An 18,032-nucleotide genomic window follows, 5' to 3' on the forward strand; every position below is an offset into this window, starting at 1 on the left:
CTTTGAAAATGAAGGGCAAACAATAACAATAATTGCAAACTTATGTCTAAACAGAAATTTCTTCTATTTGAACTCTACTGCTTTCTAACAATTTCCAAATTTTATAATTATGCAAAAACTTATATAAATTGCAAGTCTCATCTGGGGAAAGGAGAGAATTATTCACTTTGAATAGAAAACCTTAGTCTTTCGTGAAAATGGGTTGGTGGTTGGGCTTCAGGAGCACTTTTGAGGTTTTTCACACTTCTACTTTCTTGACTCAGGCAAAATTTTAAAAGGGAATCAAAACATGTTTCACCATTAGTAAGTATTTTTTAATGTTTAAACAAATTTTCTGGCTCCTAGCTCAGGAAAAATTTTCAGGGCTTTTGAACAATTAGAGAATGATAAAGGACTCTAAACTTTGTGGTCCTGACCATAAAGACAATTGAAATTCATGTGGACTAGACTAGACAGGAAAGACTTCACAGAGGAGAAGACACTGAGACAGAATCTCCTGTTGCTATTTCAACTCAGCTATTATTTCTCTGGCATCCTCAGGCCATCTGGTTTTGACAAAGAAGGAAAGTATGGCCTTCCTGAAGCTGGCAACAGATTTTTCCAGTATTCCTTTTGGGCCCTGTGGAAAGACAAAGTCTCACTTAGAATTTTGAGCTGAAGAACAAACAAAAGTTCAATTAAACAAACTGTCACTTAGGCAAATTTGCTCTGTATACGTAATAATTTTATATAGTAAAGGGCAATAGAAGCTAATGAATTTCTGCTCTGATATCAGAGAATATCTATTAACACAATTTAAAAGAGGGGGTTAGAAGTTATATTTAGGAGAAAGTCTTGAAAGTTCTCTAGAGAATGATAAGTCTAACCCTAATTTTCCTCATTTTAAACATGAGGAAATTGAGGCTCAGGAATTTTCTAAAGTCATATCAATTATACATATTTTTGTTTCCTGTTGAGGTTGCCTTAGTTAATTGTTTTATCATAATTAGCAAATAAGAATTCACTTGAATTTTATAAAATTTGGTGGATTACACATACTGTATATCTTAACATCACGATAATATCCATCAAGACATAGATTTTATCTGATGCAAAAAAATTATCATTTATGATTTTCCTGCCAACCAAAGGCTGACCAAGATGCTAATCTCCCATTTATAGAGAAAGAAGAATAGGAATAGAGCACGGATTCTTAACCTGGGGTCTGTGAACTTGCCTTTTCCAGCTTCGATATATTTTGTTTCCTTTGTAATAATATGTATTTTATTTTATGCACTTAAAAACATTATTCTCAGAAGTAATCTATAGAATTCATCAAACTGCCAAAGGGGGTGTAAGACTCAAAAAAGGTTAAGATCCCCTGTTATAAAAGTTTATAACTAAAGACCTTTGGATTTTATGTTTTCCTTTCACCTACAATAACAGATATGCAATAAATATTTGTTGATCAAAAAGAGAGAGACCTGGTTTACATAAGTATCTCATTTACAAATATATCATAAAAATCTGGGAACTGTCAGTCAACAGGAGAGTTCAGGGGCAGAAAAATCTGTTTGACCATTAGTGAACAGTATTAGGTTACAACTTTAATAAATGAAGTTTAATGTCTTTGAAAATTTGTATTTTAAAAATCCATAAAATATATTGATTGAACTATGTGTGTTCAATAAACTTTATAATTAGTAAGAAAATTTGCTACTTCTACCACTTAATTCCTTTTAGTAATGGCATATCAATTATGAAATGCAGAGTGGATGGTAAGATAAAATACAGGCCTTAGAATGAAGAAAATGTGAGTTCAATTCTTCTTTCTAATAGATAATGAATATATGGAATAGTACCTGCCCTCTGGAGATCCAACCTGACAATTCAGGTTGGAGAAAAGTACCCTTCCTTTCCTTCTTTCTCCTTCCTTTCCTTCCTTCCTCCCTTCTTCCTCCCTCCTTCTCTCCCTTTTTTCTCCCTCCCTCCCTCCCTTCCTTTTTCCTTCTACCTTCCTTCCTTACTCCCTTTTCCCCTCCCTTCTTTTCTTCTTCTCTCTTTCTTTCCCTCCTGCTCTCTCTCTTCCTTCCTTCCTCTTCTTCCTTTCTCTCTCCCTCCTCCTCTTTCACTAAGATATTTTTGGAGTTTGTGAATTAGATTTTGTAAAGTGATTTTACATTAAGAAATTTAAGTAAAGTGTGAGTTGGGGCATTTAGGTGTACAGTGGATAGAATGATGGGTCTAGAATCAGTAAGTTCTAAGTTCAAATCTGGCCTCAGATACTAGCTGGGTGCCCTAAGCAAGTCGCTTAACCCTCTTTGCCTCAGTTTCCTCATCTGTGAAATGAATTGGAGAAGGAAATGGCAAACCACTCCAGTGTTCATGAAAAGTAGGACACAATTGAAATGACTGAACAACAGCAAAATAATTATGCATACCTTGCTCTAACCCAGGGCTTGGTGTGCATGCTCAAACCACTCCCCCAGCTGTCATGCTTTTCAGAAGCATCAGGCAGGAAGCCCCTTTCAGGAGCCAGCTCCTCTGCTATCGCTCTGATATGATAAGGCTCAAATCCACAGCAGCCTCCGATGTACCTGACACCCAAGTTGTAGGCTTCCCTGGCATATTTTTGAATATCCCATCTGGTAGCAACTCTAGGTTCTAGACCTATAATGGAAATGAAAGGGAATGGCTGTAATTACAAATACATCCCAAAATGTAACCTAAGACTTTATTTTTTAGTAAATATCTGATAAAAACTATTATGTTATTGAAGTAAAAGAATTACTTCTATTATAGGAAATATATAATTTCATATATATAAATAATATATATTGAAATATATACATATATAATATTTAAAATAAAAATACGTAATACATAAAATATATTAATTTATATCATATATAATAATATGCAAAATATTCTAAATATATATGAAATATATAATAATATATAACCCAATGTAAATATTTTTCCATTCTCTTCAGAACTTGATAGTGGAACTTAATAGTGTTTTTACATTAGACTTGGGGCAGCTAGGTGGCACAGTGGATAGAATATAGGTATGGAGTCAGGAAGATGTGAATTCAAATCTGTTCTCAAGTTCTTCCTAGCTGTATGTCATTGGGAAAATCACTTAACCCTGTTTGTCTCAGTTTCCCCATCTGTAAAATGAGCAGCAGAAGAAAACAGCAAACCACTTCAATATCTCTGCCAAGAAAACCCCAAATAAAGTTACAAAGAGTTGGAAATGACTAAAAAACAAAAACAAAGACCTTATCTGCTTGACTTTCTTTGTGCAGAGGATCTGGTGGCAGAGAGGTTTATCAGAAGGGTAATTCAGGACAGAGCTTTTCAAATGCAAACTAGAATGTTGGCTGTGGAAGTGAAAAGAAAAGGAGAGATGCAAGCCATATTTCTAAGTCAGATATTAATGTAAATATCTAGGTGGATGTGGGTGGGAGACCATGCAAGTAAATTTCTCCTGGCTCATCATCTTCCATTTGATAGATAAGATGTTCTCCTGGAACCAATTTCCCACTCAAGTTCAAGACTACACATACTAATGGAATATTATTATTCTATAATAAATCATTAGCAGGCTGATTTCAGAAAGGCCTGAAGTGACTTACATGAACTGATGCTTAGTGAAATGAGTGGAACCAAGAAAACATTGCACACAGCAATAAGATTATGTGATGATCACCTGTGAAAGACTTGACTCTTTTCAACAATGAGATGATTCAGGCTAAATCCAATAGTCTTGTGATGGAGAGAGCCATCTGTACCCAGAGGGAGGACTGTGGGAATTGAGTATGAATCATAACATCATATTTTAATCTTTGTTATTGTTGTTGCTTGCTTGCTTGTTTTTTTCTCATTTTTTCCTTTTTTGATCTGATTTTCCTTGTGCAACATGATAAATGTAGAAATATATTTAGAAAAATTGCACATTTTAACCTATATTGGATTACTTGCTGTCTAGGGGAGGGGGAAGGAGGAGAGAGAGGGAGAGAAATTTGGAACACAAGGTTTTGCAAGGGTGATTGTTGAAACCATCTCTGCATGTGTTTTGAAAAATAAAAAGCTATTATCAAGACTAAACATACTAGAACAGTTTTTCCTTGGATCTCACTGTAGTTAATATTAAACCTTTAACTTTTCTTGACCTCATATGGTTAGTGGGACAGAATATAGCTGCTTATGCCTTACAGTTTTTACTTCACAGGACAGGAAGTCAAGACTATATTTAATCAAGCATTCTCACCGAAAGGGTACTGTGGGAGGTCCACAAATCCTCCTTTGCCACAGTCAGGAGTATGGAAGCCCAGTGACTGCACCATCAAGTGTGCTTTCAGGCCGGAGGCCTCTAGGCCCTCTTTCATTAGCTTCACAGTAGCCAAGCTGATTGTTGGTCCAAAGCGACAATTCACACCAACGATGGAAGCTCCTAAGAGATTAAATAAAACAAAAACAAAAACAAAAAAAACATTAGCTTTCCCTTCCACAATTCTTAAAGATTGAAGGAGGGGAGAATTTCTACTAATTATCTCTCTCTATGACAAATCACTTGCCCAAGGTCACACATTAAAATGGTATAAAATACTATGGATCTCAGTTTCCACTTTTATAAAAAGAAAAAGGGTTAAACTATGGCTTGTATCCCTTGCTGCTGTGGATCTATAATCCTAGGTTTCCAGTTATATACCAAGAATTATTCTGAGGCAACCTGAAATAGTACTGTGGCTTTGAGTCAGAAAAATGGGTACTTTAAAACACTTCTTGATTCTAAAAGAGATACTCAATATATGCATGGAGGGAGATTAGAGATTGTGCTGGATGAGTTCACTATTAATTTTTAGCCTTATTTCCTGTGGCAGTTACAAAGTGCCGCATTCAAGAAATGAACTACTCTATATCTTCTTAAGGTCTTCCACACACAAAGAAACATTTTGCTCCCTGGGGCTTCTCCCCCCTCCACAGAAAGAGCTCTATCAAATTTCATATTTATAGCAAAGGAGCCAAGTTGTCTTCATGCAAATAGGGTGTGAAGACAGATGCCCTAGAAATTTGTTCAACCTTGCTGTGATTCTAGAGCTAGGAGTAATTAGCATGGTGGCTGCAGAAGCTGCAACAAGAATAACAGACTTTAAAGTCTATTTTCCCCAAGCCCAAGCTGGAGGATAGGGTGTTATTATCATTTAGAGGCCACAACAATAACTAGATCAAGTCTTTTATCATACTAGATGTAAGATTCTGTGTAATGGGATAAACAAGAGTTTAAAGCAGAGAATAGATCAAAGGAATCTTTGAAAGGGAGTTCTACCACCAGAGGAAAAAAGCACTAAAATAAGGGGCTGGAGATGTCAAAGACAAGTTCAGGGTTTATCATATTTTGATCTCTTGATGCCATTTGAGAAGATAAAATTTTTTCTTCCATTCCTTTTTCCTATTTCAAGGCAAAGAGCAAAGTAACTTTACTAGCTTGATAACCAAATTCCTTGACTATTTATTATGCTAAAGACCCATTTTAAAACTTTACCTGCTTTGACCAGTCGAATTGCACATTCTCCAGGTGTAAGATTATGCATATCTCCCTCTGGACCAATACACATGGTAGTTGCTACTGGCTTCCCAGACTCTTTTAAGACTTCAACAGCCCACACAGCTTCTTCACAATACTCAAAATACTGAAAGAAGTTTCACTTACTCCACTGACCCAAATATAAAGCAATTACTAAATATACCAAATAAAAAAAATGATGGTACTCTAATTTACAAGACAATAATAAAAATGTACCAAATATGGGTACAACAATGAAACTATTTTAGGAAATCAAGAGCATTTACTCAAGAGCATTTACTTAAAGGTCAATTTCTCTGATTTTAATAGTGTTAGAATAGTGCAATGAGTTTACATTCAGAAATTCTCCTTAGCAAGACCACAAGCAATAAATAAAAACAGAAACAACTAATATCCTATGATATCTAGATTGTGTGGTAGGATAGCCCAACCCTCTGTTTCAGGAAGAGGTGTGGGATGCATAAGATTTAGATTGATAAAGATCACAAAACAATGGAAACCACCCTGACTCTAGAATCAGGGGAGGCTGGAACCAAATTTCAGGGGCCTTCTAGGGCATACTATATATGTGATCCTAAATGTTCTAATCTATAAAAATGGGTAGTTATACTAGATGACCTCTGAAATGCTTGCTATAATTCTTTTAAGACATTGATTCATAAGGAAATATTGACTTTTACAAATGCATTCACAATTATCCCTTCCACATCATTGAGTGGGTTGTGCAATCTGTAAAGACTGTGTAAAAATGTTTGGTCCTCTCTTCATATCAGGGAAGAAATCTGGATTATTATTAAAGATATATTGTACTTCTATATATTTATATATAATATTCAGTATATGTTTTATTATATATTCATACAGCATGGCATATTTCTATAATATCCATGATATAAAATTTTAAAGTTATTTAAAGTTGCATTAAAGATAAAATATATTGATATTATACAATGTTATATATACATATATAGTATGCATTTCTGAATTTCTAAACTTTTTCTGTGTTGTCTGTAGCTTCTGAAAAACTATCCCCAAAATCTCATTTAATTTATTACGCCAACCCTTAATATAGCAATGACTACAATGCTGACTCATAACTCCATGATGAGGAAAGTCGAAGTGTGGAAGGGATAACTGTAGTTTATCATCTCTTTGTGAATACCTTGTTTTCTGTGTTTAGTTTTGGGCTTCAAGAGGCCAATACTATGAACAACATGAACAAAAGTCCAAAAGTAGGAATGACCCAAGTTCCATAAAGGCAGGAATCCTTTGTCTTTTCTTCTTATCTCTAGTTCCTACCAATAATATAATGATAAGTAATAATTATATGACACTTTAAGGTTTGTAAAGGAAATTACTGATATACCTCATTTTGATCTTTACAGCAACCCTTTGAAGGAAATGCTATTATTAACTCCATTTCATAGATGAAGAAACCAAGGCAGATGGAGGTTAAGTGATTTCTGCAAGGTTATACTTTTAGTAACTAATTGAGGAAGAATTCAAATTCTGTTCTTCCTGACTCCAACCTCTTTCCTTTACTGTTTACCTCTGCAATCAGGAAGTCCACGTTCTTTCTGGTAAAAATCTCTAGTTGTTGTTGAAAAATTTCTTTAATTTCAAGTTTATTCTTATGGCTTTTGTACAATGATGTTTGACTGATTCCTCCTGCTACCAAAGCATTTCCCTTTTCAGCCACTTCCCTGGCAAGGTCACAGGAAGCTTCATTTACATCTTTCCACTGAAATTAGAGAATATAGATTTATATGATAGCACCAATGTTTGCTGTAAAGTCAAAGACAGATGAGAGCAGGATGGGAAAAGAGTTAGAGGTGTACAAGAAGTTTATTCAAAGTATAAGAGAATTAAATTTTTATCAAAATCTTTGTTTAAAGCTAAAATTGAAAGGTCAAAGTAGGAAAATTAGGTAAAGGAACCAAATAAAGTTTATAGGAGCGATCAGAAGTTCAGAACTGTGATGAACCTCAGAGCACAATTAAGACAATTCCTTTGCTTTATCAATGAAAGAGGCACCTAAATGACACTGTGGATAAAGTACTGGCCCTAAAATCAGGAGGACCTGAGTTCAACTACTGTCTCAAGACACTTAACACTTATTAATTGTGTAATCTCAGCCAAGTCACTTAACCCCAATTTTCTTATAAAAAACCCCAAACTCAAACAGTTGAGAAAATTGAGGACTGCACTATATAAGTGATTTAGACAATGTCACAGTTCATGACAAAAGTGGGATTTGAAATCAAGTCCTCTGATTTGAGAGGTAGTGTTTTTATTTTATTTTATTATTTTTATTTTATTTCATTCTGATTTTTACAAATGCCAAATAACTTTTCAATATATATATATATATATATATATATATATATAATAGAACAAAAAGAAAACTGAACATGAAATTGAAAATCTGTTATGTACAGCTTATTTTTTCTTTTACAATAAAACATATATTCAATACATAACTTTCAAGATTGTACTGCTTGTCTGTGATTTTTTTTTCTGGACTTCTTTCTATTCTCTTCTTTGCATTTAAAAAATGCTTCAATGACCCTCTTTTCTTTCTTTTTTTCCTTTTTTCAAAGTTGACCTACCCCCACATCTCTTTTCCTTCCCATTCTGCCCCCAAACTCCACCAAACATAATGGCCACATCTAAGTCTTATTCTGCATTGTGAGTCCATCAGTTTCCTGATAAGAGGAGGATCCCATGATTCACTAGTCCTTGTAAAGGGGTAGGAGCTGGGGTTTTTCCACTGCACCACACTATCTCAGTGGATGGAGACAAATGAGATGAACTGAGGCAACAACAATAAATGAAAACAATCCATTTCTCTGCTTTACTGTAAACCCAAAGAAGAATGGCATGCTGACCTCTAAAGTACTTTTAATCCCTCTTTCTAATCCCCAGTTTATAGAATGTCATTTATTAAAGAGTAAAAACTAGGGAGGGAAAAGTGTATAAAATTTTTGCATGGCAAAAGTAGATATAGAAGAGCTCATTTGTAAAGACTTTCAGTGAAAAGATATTTGATTTCAGGTTGAACCATTTTTCTGCTTCCTAATTTACCTTGCTTTCCAGTTTGTCCTTGCCACCAAAAAAGGTAAAGGTTTGCATGACGTTGGATCCAGCTCTCAGGTACTCCATATGAAGCTGACGTACTGCAAAAGTAAAGGTTTTTTTTTTTTTTTTTTTTTTTTAATAAAGAAAACTAAACAATAAACAGAAAACCACAAGAGCAGGTCCTCAATCCATTTTTATTTGTCATTCGTTAATTAGGTATGACTAGTGAAATGATTAATTTGGGAATCACCTACTTGGGACCTAATATTTATGAAAGACTTTAGAAAAAGTAATAAGAACATGTAGCATTAACAGGAAGGGGTGGGACAAGAGGCATAATTTGGATGGCTTGTGATATCCATGAGTAACATTGATTGCTGATTGATAGGTTAGTCCTTAACTTCTAGAGAATATTAACCAGTGGGATGAAGAATAGGATAAATTCAATTATCATCAGACTTGTATAAATAACCTCTCTAAAGCAAAATGAGTGAGGAAACACTTGATTACTTGGATATCAGGTTATTTTTGAAATATTTTCCCTCTCAAAAAAATTTTCCCTAATTCCCACATTTTCTATGAAGCCATCTTTGGATTTCTCAAAGCATTTTATATAGAGCTCTTCTATTAACTTCTTTGGTTGGCACAATTACTTGTGTTCTTGTCTTATGTCCCATTAGACTGTTAGCTTTCTGGAAGCAAGGAGAATCATAACAGATTTAGAGCTAGAAGGAATCATAGTCTTTTGTTCCAATACTCTAATTTTACTATGAAGAAACTGAGGTCTGGAACCAATAAATGGCTTGTAAAAAATCATATGGATAGCAAGTAACTCAGCTGGGAGTTGAAATCAGGTCCTCTAACTTGCAATTCAGGGTTCCAATCTCATTGTTTTAGTTCTTCCCATATTGCTCTCTTCTGATTTCTTCTTTGTATTCTTGGAATCCTTCATATAAGTATTTCATAAATATTTCTTGATAAGAAGTGAGTAGGATACATACATATCATCTTCATTTGTATTTTTCTTTTATCTTTTCTATGAACATAAATTTAATCTATCTATATATGTATATAGCATATGAACATATATTAATAATACACAATTATAATATATATTTATGTAAAATATTTTTATGCTATGACAAATTTAATGAGATAATTAGAGAACTTGAAACATCTCATTGTTTAAAGCAGGGCAGAACAAAGTGTCATGCAGAAGAGAACATTTTAAAAATGTGATGATGATTTGATTAACCTGCTTCCGGGTACTCTACAGATGCTTCTGGGGTCCAGAGTCCAGCTTTCACATACCCTCTCTTCTCAAGGGTAAAGACGAAACTTCCATCACCAATCACAACCTCTCCACTATTCAGACGCTCTAGAATGCCCTAGAAAGAAAGAAAAAGTGTTTGGGTTTTTTTTTTCCATTTTTATTTTTAAAAACCTGGAAAACACTTATTTTTAGAGAACACAGCATGGATAATGATTTTGCAACAGAGACTGAGGAGGAGTAGTAACTAGACAGGTAGAAGGAGAACCAGGAGAGGATACTGTCACAAAACTTGAAGGAGGAAAGAATATTTAGAATAAGGTGGAGATCAAAGTGTCAAATACTGCAGAGAAGGAAGAAGATGAGAATTGAGAATGAAATATTAGATTAGCAATTAAAAGATGATTAGTAAACTTAGAGAAAGTAATTTCAGGTGAGTGATGGAAATTAGATTTCAAGGTATAATAGGCCAGATGGAGTCCCTAGTAATTTAGGTTCAATATTGAGTGAAAAAAAATATTTGTAGGAAATTCCAAAACAAAAGGAGGTTTACTTAGAGAAATTCATAACAAAGATATAGCAGCTGGGTTGAGTAAATGTGACCTTCCTTTTAATTTAGATACATGTCTGCTCAGCAGGGGTGCTTATGAAACATTTTTTGATCTTGCATCCAACCCAATAATCTTTCCAACCCTTAAAGATGACATGTACATAGAACGTTAAGATTTGCAAAACGATATAGTTGAACCTCACAATAGCTCTTTAGAGGTAGATATGCTACTCATTTTACTGATGAAAAAACAGGAAGTAAGATAGTTAAATACTGCCTCTGACATTAAACATCGACAATCAGATATTCAATCAAGATTTTGGATTTACTTTCTAAAGGATGCTAAATTTTTGACTGAATAAATAACACATCACAGTGAATAAATAATACAATCTTACAATAGTAATGAAATGACCGGTGTTTTACTTCAGGAACCCTAATAAGGGGTTTCCTAATAAGGAAACCGTGTTCTCTGAGCAGGTTTGAATGAAGGCACTTTAAGAAGTGGAAACTCTGAGATCCTGAAAACAATGAGAGAGAAGGTGTGAGAATCTCTGGGCTCTGAAAAGGCTACCTCAAATCTTCGTAGCTGGCTTTAAGAAATAGCCCATTTTGAGGAGAGTAGCTTTTGTAGACAATTGGGATTAAGTGACTTGCCCAGGATCTCACAGCTGGTGTCTGAGGTCACACTTGAACTCGGATCCTTCTGATTCCACTGAGCCAACCAGCGCACCTAGCTGCCCAGACGATTCATTTTCTAAGTTCATCTCATCTTTCCTGTAAAAACAATTCCCATCCTCATCCTTTCTAAATTTCTGTACTGACTGGGACAAAAAGAGGGTTAAACCTTTGCGGATGTGATCAATTTTTGCAACTTAGGGTTCTCTCGAGACGTTAGGAAAGGAAGTTGCATTGTGGGGCGAAACCGGGAGTTCGGGCTATGTGTTGGATACAAGAAATCCGTGGACTATAAATTCAGAGAGAGGGGAGTGGGGGAAGGGAGATGTGTCGTGGAGCAGGTAAGAGTTGCACACGGAGCCCAAAGTCCATCAAGACAGCTCAGCGGGTCTGGATTGATCGAGGGCAATAACGAGTGTATGTGGTGGAGATGGTGTTGGTGGGCAGAAAGAGAGAAACCTAGGGAGAAACTCAGAAAGACAAGAGATAGAGACTGGAAATCTCTCCCTTATTCACCTCCCCTCCATCCTCCCACCAAGAAACACAGAGCAACAGAGAGACAAGGAAGATAGGAAGACGAAGTGACAGCTGGCCGGACGGACAGACAAACAAAAAGGATAAGCTCTTTGGCTCCTCTCACCTTCTTCACCCTTTCGCCCACTACGCGCGCCATCTCTTCACTATTAGGACAAAACTTGTCCAGGGATTCAGAGAGCAAAGTGGCTGTATTGCCGCTGAGAAGTAGTTGCAAGGTACGGGGTGGGTCTGGTCTTCCCCTTTCTCCCGCCCACGTCCGGATAGGGGTGGGTCTTAGGCCAACCTGGGGGGGTAGTTCAGCACCAGTCCCGGGCCGAACCGCAAGCTGCCCCTAAGGAGCCATTACCGGAACTGGGGCGCCTGATTGTTCAGAAACGTCCACTATCATTGCTTGAGGAACCACCTGAGAATTGTTAGGGGGCTGCACGTGTCCTAAAATCAGCCTGTCCTCCTACCCAAGCCATGCTTCTGGGTGGCCTGAGACACCTGAGGTTTCAGTTGCGAAAAACAGAGTCCACCTTGACCCCGGGCATCCGACTGCGGTCAGTGTGCAGCAGCAGCGGGCTCCCCTTCCAGGAAGGGTGAGTGCGAAAGTGTAGAGGCCTGGGTCTGCTCGGGACTGGGCTGGAAAGGGAGGTGAGAGGTGAGGGTGGCATGGTAGTTTCGGATAAGAAAGAGCTGGCGTTCTAGTACAGACTGGGTTCTAGAAGACTGAATGAAGCCGCTAGAGGAAGGAGAGATGGAGCTGTCCAGCTCCTATGTCTGTTTATCGTTTCTAAGTACAGCTATAGGATTTAATGCTGGTTAACAAAGTCTTTGCTTTTTAATATTGCCATTCTTACAGGTCAAGAGCCTTTGCTTTATGAAGTGCCACTTAGCTCATATTACAGTTTAATTGAATTTAATACCCCTAATCGAAATAACAAGTAGTGCAAACTCATTGAGGGAAAAGATGGCATATTTTTTCTTTATATACCCATTTCCTTCCCCCAACCTGTGTGGGCAACTTCCAGTGAGCATCTGTCAGCATCTATCAGCACAGAGAGACATCTTCTTTACGACTTAGACTGTTAGCAAGTTGTCCGAAACACTGAGAGGTTAGCTGGCTGCCCAAAGTCAGACACCACTAAGCTCCAGGACAAGATTCTCTCTCTCTCTCTCTCTCTCTCTCTCTCTCTCTCTCTCTCTCTCTCTCTCTCTCTCTCTCCCTTTCTCCCCCCTCCCCCCCCCTCCATGCTTCTCTGCTGTATGCAGCCAATCAACAACTGTTGAGTTGTGGACTCTATTCACTACTAAGAGTGAAATAAAGATTTGGCAAAGATTAATTTATTAGTGGTTAAAAGGATTACTTGTTGGCAGTTAAATAAGAAAATTTATGCCCACAAATTCCATTTTGGTAACTGCTTTGTTATATTAGCCAGATAATCATAAAGTGTCTGTTTTACTTTGTGCTGTGTAAAAACACAGCTGTCTTTTCAGATGACAAATGATGTTTATTTGGGAGGGTGGTTAGATTAAAATGACAAAAAAAGAATCACCCAATATGACATAGATGGAAGCAGTGGAATAGGGTTCAGCTCTGGTGAGAGCAGTAGAGAATTCCAGGCTGAAATCTTGTTTGTTATATGATTTGTGAGTGAGTGAATCACTTGGGTTTTAGTTTCCCTATCTGTAAAATAAAGGGATTAGCCTAGTTGTTTTCTTATAGCTCTAAATCTGATGCTTCTGTAACAAACAAATGACAAGTTTTCATCCTCTTTGAATAGAAAAAGCTGTATTTGTGTTCCTGCATTTATACTTCCCTTATTTGGCTACAAATTATTTGGCCAAAATCCTTATGAAATTTTAGAAAGGAAATAAATCCCATGTTGATTTAATGGGCAGATAACTTTATAAATCTCCAAAAGAATGTTGTAACTCAATATTAGACTGGAAATTAAGAAGGGAGAAAAAGCATTTATTAAACACAATGTTTTAGGCATTTAGGCAGTGCTAAATGCTTATTCCTTGATATTTACTACAATTCCATTAAGGTAGATGTTATTATCTCCCCTCTTTTTATTTTACAATTGAGGAAACTAAGGCAGATTTTTAAGTTATTTGCCCACAGCTACTAAGTATCTGAGGCTAGAGATGAACTGAGCTCTGCCTGACTTCAGACTCGATGCTCTATCCATTGTACCACCTATCTGTTAAGAGACCAAGATTATAGTCCAAATTTTTTTGCCTACTATGCCAGGGGATTGGATAAATTGTTTGCTATCTCTGTGTTAAACTTTTCTCTTTTGTAAAATGAAGGGATTGAACAAGATAATTTCTGAAATTTAATTTCAGTTTTGATATTCTTTACTTCTATATTTCCACTGAGAAATACACATGACTGAGGCTTAAAAATTAATCTGTTATGGAAAATAGCCAGTCCACAAAAACATGGAGCATGTTGTTTTAGTTCAAAGTACAAAAGGGGATGATAAAAAGTTATAGTTTAAAGAACAAATAAAAGAATGAAGAAAAATGGATCTTTATATTGAACACTGTGGTATAGGAGAGAGATAGTGTGGTATGAAGTTCTCAGAATAAGAAAATTCTGGGTTTTCTTCTGACACGTGTCAGTTATTTGACCCTGAAGATATCTTTTATTTTATTTTATTTTTAATTGATAGAATAAAATGCATTTCCATAGCATAGTACAATAAAAAAATAAGTGTACATGGAACTGTAAGCCTACTACTCAAAACTTATTATTCCTTTAAAAAGTACAAAATTATCACATAAATTTAGTTTTTTCTTTCACCTCTCCCCTCAAGATAGCTACCATTAGACACAAATTGGCATTATATATGCATATGTGTATATACTCATATATACACACATATGTAAAATTACTCTATGCATATTTCAATTTATCAATTCTTTTTCTGGATGCAGACAGCATCTTTTTTCACATATCTTTATAATTAATTTGGGTATTTATAAGAGACAAAATAACTTATTCACTTGAAATAATTCTTAAAAATATTGTTGGTAAATATATTCAATGTTATTTTGATTCTGCTCTTTTTGTTCTTCATTATTTCATGCAAGTCTTTCCATAGTTTTCTAAAATCATTGAGCTTGTCATTTCTTATAGCACAGTAGTATTCCATCACTATCATATACCACAACTTATTCAGCCATTCTCTAATTGATAGACATCCTTGTAATTTCCAGTTCTTTGCCATCACAAAGAGAGCTGCCATAAACATTTTAGAATATATAGATACTTTTGCTTTTCCCCTAATCATCTTTGGAAATAGACCAAGTAATGGTATTGTTGGGTCAAATGGTATAATGCATGGACTTTACCAATCTCTCCAAATGGATGAAATGCTCATCAGTTGGAACGTGATAGGACATCCTTTTCTCTATACTTGCCATTTTTTAAATGCTACAACAGTGAGAATTAAGTTTCTTAGATCCCTGCTCCCCCTTTTTCATTCCTTTATTATGCAGTTCAGAGAATAACCCCATTTTAGTATTCTAGAGCAGGGTTTTTTAAACTTTTTCTACCTAAGACCTCTTTTCACCTGAGAAATTTTTATACAGCCCCAGCTATATAGGATACAAATAAAACATTTACTGATAGGAAATCATAATTTTGTAACTCCCACATTCAGTTGTGAGACCCCCATATGGGGTCATGATCCACAGTTTAAAAAACTTTGCTCTAACTTCTCTATTGGTGATGAGTCAGTCTCTTATTAGTGTAACACAACTTTTTATCTTAAGAGTATAAATCTTTGATCCCCAAAGGGTAGGGTCTGTATTTAGAGGGTACATTTCCATGCTGCCCATGGGATTAGGAGCAATGGAAATTGCTGCTCCCTGTTGGTATCTGTTCTCCTTCCAAAACTACCCCTCCTGTGTGGCTGTCACTCTGTAAGAACAGCTCTCTCCTCTTTTGCACTGCAATACTTTATACACTAAGACTTCAATGGATCTATGATGTATAGTTTATTCCCTGAAGATCATAACCCATCTATGCCTTCCCTGTGTAATTCTTGTCTATGCTCGGCCATAGGTATTGAATGGAGGATCTATTCAGAATGCTAAAGGCTGTCTTCTAAATCTTTTTAGATTTCATTGAAAAAATCCAACCAGGGATCATAAATATTAGTATTAGAAATAACAGTGTAAGAGGTCAGCAAAAATGTATATGAATAGTAGTAGATACTAATGGGTGGTACAGTTTATTTTTGTTATTGTTGAGTCATTGTGTTTGAGTCTTCACGATCCCATTTGGGGTTTTCTTGGAGTGGTTTGCAATTTTATTTTTCAACTCATTTTCCAGAGGAGGAAACTGAGGCAAACAGGATTAAGTGAGCTGTCCAGGATCACCTAGCTAGTAAATGTCTGAAGATGGATTTGAACTTATAAAGAGGAATCTTCCTGATTTAAGGCCCAGTACTTTATCCACTGTATTATATAGATAGGGCTTCTTAAAAATTTTCCATTTGCAACCTCTTTTCATCCAAAAAATTATATAAAATAGCTATATAAATAAAACATTTACTGATAATAAATCATAATTTCATGGCCCACACATTCAGTTACAAGACCCCAAATGAGGTCATGACCCACAGTTTAATAAGCCTTGTCAGGAAGATATGAGTTCCAATTCTATCTCAGGTACTTACTAACTAAGTGAGTCTGGACAATTTTTTCTTTTTAACCTATGTCTGCCTTAGGTTCCTCATCTATAAAAATAGGGATAATAATATCCCCTAATAGGATTGTTGTGTATAAATAACATAATATTTGTAATTTTTTGCCAACTTTTAAGTGCTACACAAATGCTAATTCTTATTAATGAAAACAGTGATGTCCAATTTCAGTATGATACCTTAAATACATTTCTTTCATCCTTATGTACTCAGTCATTTCCTATCTTGCCACTGAATCTAAATGGTACGATGAGACATAAAAGAGAGGATCTCCTGATGTCTCTGTGTTCAGATGATTTATTTATGCATTAAGCCCTAGAACATTATGAGACTTCAGTGGGATTCATGCTGACTCAAAAGGGTTAAGTCTAACTATACATTAAAACCCAGGCATTAAAAATGCTATTTGTAGACCTTAAGACATGTGATTTGGGTATACAACCTAGAAAATCTATTCATAAGTATATTTATTTTGGGCAATGTGGATAGGCAATAACATGGGCCCAGAATTGACCAGAAGCAGAATAGGAGGCTGGCTTGCTTCTGGGAAATTGCACAGAATTTTCAGTATTCCACAACCATCCCTAGAGCAAATGCCCATATTTTAAACCATAATAGTCCTAAGATGATGTGAAACAGGGAAGGGAGAGAATAAATAATTATGTCACTCCAATTCCATTCTTTTGTTGTGACTATCTGTCATACCTGGAATATTCTTCTCCCTTACCTCTAAAACTCTTTTCCCCCAAAACTCAAATGCATCTTTCTGCAGGGGGCTTTTCCCTGTTTCCCTAGGGGCTGAAATTTTCCCTTTTAACATTAACATGCTTTTATATTTCACATATATCTATCTATATAAATATATAGCTGAGTAAATGAAGTTAGCAGAAATGTATGTGAATGAGTAGTAGATAGTGATGGATGATACAGTTGATTTTTGTTGTTGTTGAGTCATTACAGTTATGTTTGACACTTCAAGATCTCATTTGGGGTTTTCTTGGCATAATTGCCAAAAGTGGTTTGCCACTTCCTTCTCTAGTTCATTTTATAGATGAGGAATTGAAGCATAAGTGGCTTGCCTAGTAAGTTCTTGAGGATGGATTTGAACTTGAGAAGAGGAGCCTTCCTGACTAATTTTCCCAAATCTATCTTGCTCTGGCAGGCTGGTTCTCTGCCAATGGCTAACTACTTCTTCCTTCAGGGTTTGGATTTTCTAGTACTTTCACTGAAAGGTTTGGATTTTCTAGTATTTTCACTCATAAGCTCCTGTCTGGTGTGTCCCCCCTTTCAATTATCCAGTTAATATCAATTAGCTATTAAGATGAATATTTACTGAAAATATTACTGAGAATACTTACAAAAATTACAAAAGCATCCTTTCAATTGGAGGAATTTTTCCCCTTTTGCACACACTAGGTCTCTGGAGAAAGTGGCCTCAATCTTGAAGCAGAAAGGTACAGAGACATCCTTGCAGTGCATACATCTTCCCAAGGAATTAGCTCATAACATGGGGAGTCCTTTTTTCCCTTTATAATGTTTCCACCAAGTTCCCTTCTAGGTACAGCCACAACTGGCTGATAGTTTGCTCAGCTGGGATAGTTTCTTGCAGGATCTGATATATCAGCTCCTGAGGCAATCAACTCATGA

The 18,032-nt window shown here is 35.9% G+C and overlaps 2 protein-coding genes across 3 annotated transcripts in view; one reads left to right on the plus strand and one right to left on the minus strand.

The window, feature by feature from the left end:
• Positions 1 to 292: 292 nt before the first annotated feature.
• BHMT2 (betaine--homocysteine S-methyltransferase 2) lies at positions 293 to 11,865 on the minus strand. Its single transcript, XM_003759419.4, has 8 exons — positions 11,786 to 11,865; positions 9,903 to 10,035; positions 8,654 to 8,745; positions 7,119 to 7,310; positions 5,528 to 5,675; positions 4,253 to 4,435; positions 2,421 to 2,649; positions 293 to 619 (listed from the first exon to the last, which is right to left on the minus strand). The coding sequence occupies exons 1-8, from the start codon at positions 11,816 to 11,818 to the stop codon at positions 520 to 522; spliced, it is 1,110 nt and encodes a 369-aa protein (XP_003759467.1). The 5' UTR covers positions 11,819 to 11,865; the 3' UTR covers positions 293 to 519.
• The window catches only part of DMGDH (dimethylglycine dehydrogenase), a 103,056-nt gene continuing 96,851 nt past the window's right edge, over positions 11,828 to 18,032 (plus strand). The window contains exon 1 of one of the 2 annotated variants that reach the window (XM_023495798.2): positions 11,828 to 11,897. Coding sequence is in view for 1 of the 2 variants with exons in the window: in XM_003759434.4 (XP_003759482.1) it covers positions 12,145 to 12,263 (119 nt within the window). In the remaining variant the exon portion in view is untranslated. Of the gene's footprint in view, positions 11,898 to 11,960; positions 12,264 to 18,032 lie in introns of those variants that run through there. The other variant, XM_003759434.4, reaches the window with a different exon arrangement.

The sequence above is a fragment of the Sarcophilus harrisii genome, chromosome 1, assembly GCF_902635505.1.
Source record: "Sarcophilus harrisii chromosome 1, mSarHar1.11, whole genome shotgun sequence".
NCBI lineage: Eukaryota > Metazoa > Chordata > Mammalia > Dasyuromorphia > Dasyuridae > Sarcophilus > Sarcophilus harrisii.

Coding starts and splice junctions, on each gene's coding strand:
- BHMT2 (XM_003759419.4), bottom strand. CDS start 11,818: ATGGCGCGCGTAGTGGGCGAAAGGGTGAAGAAG. Junction 8,746..9,902: donor TGTAGAGTACCCGGAAGCAG/GTTAATCAAATC, acceptor TTACTTTTGCAG/TACGTCAGCTTCATATGGAG. Junction 2,650..4,252: donor CCTCCCACAGTACCCTTTCG/GTGAGAATGCTT, acceptor TTTCCATTATAG/GTCTAGAACCTAGAGTTGCT.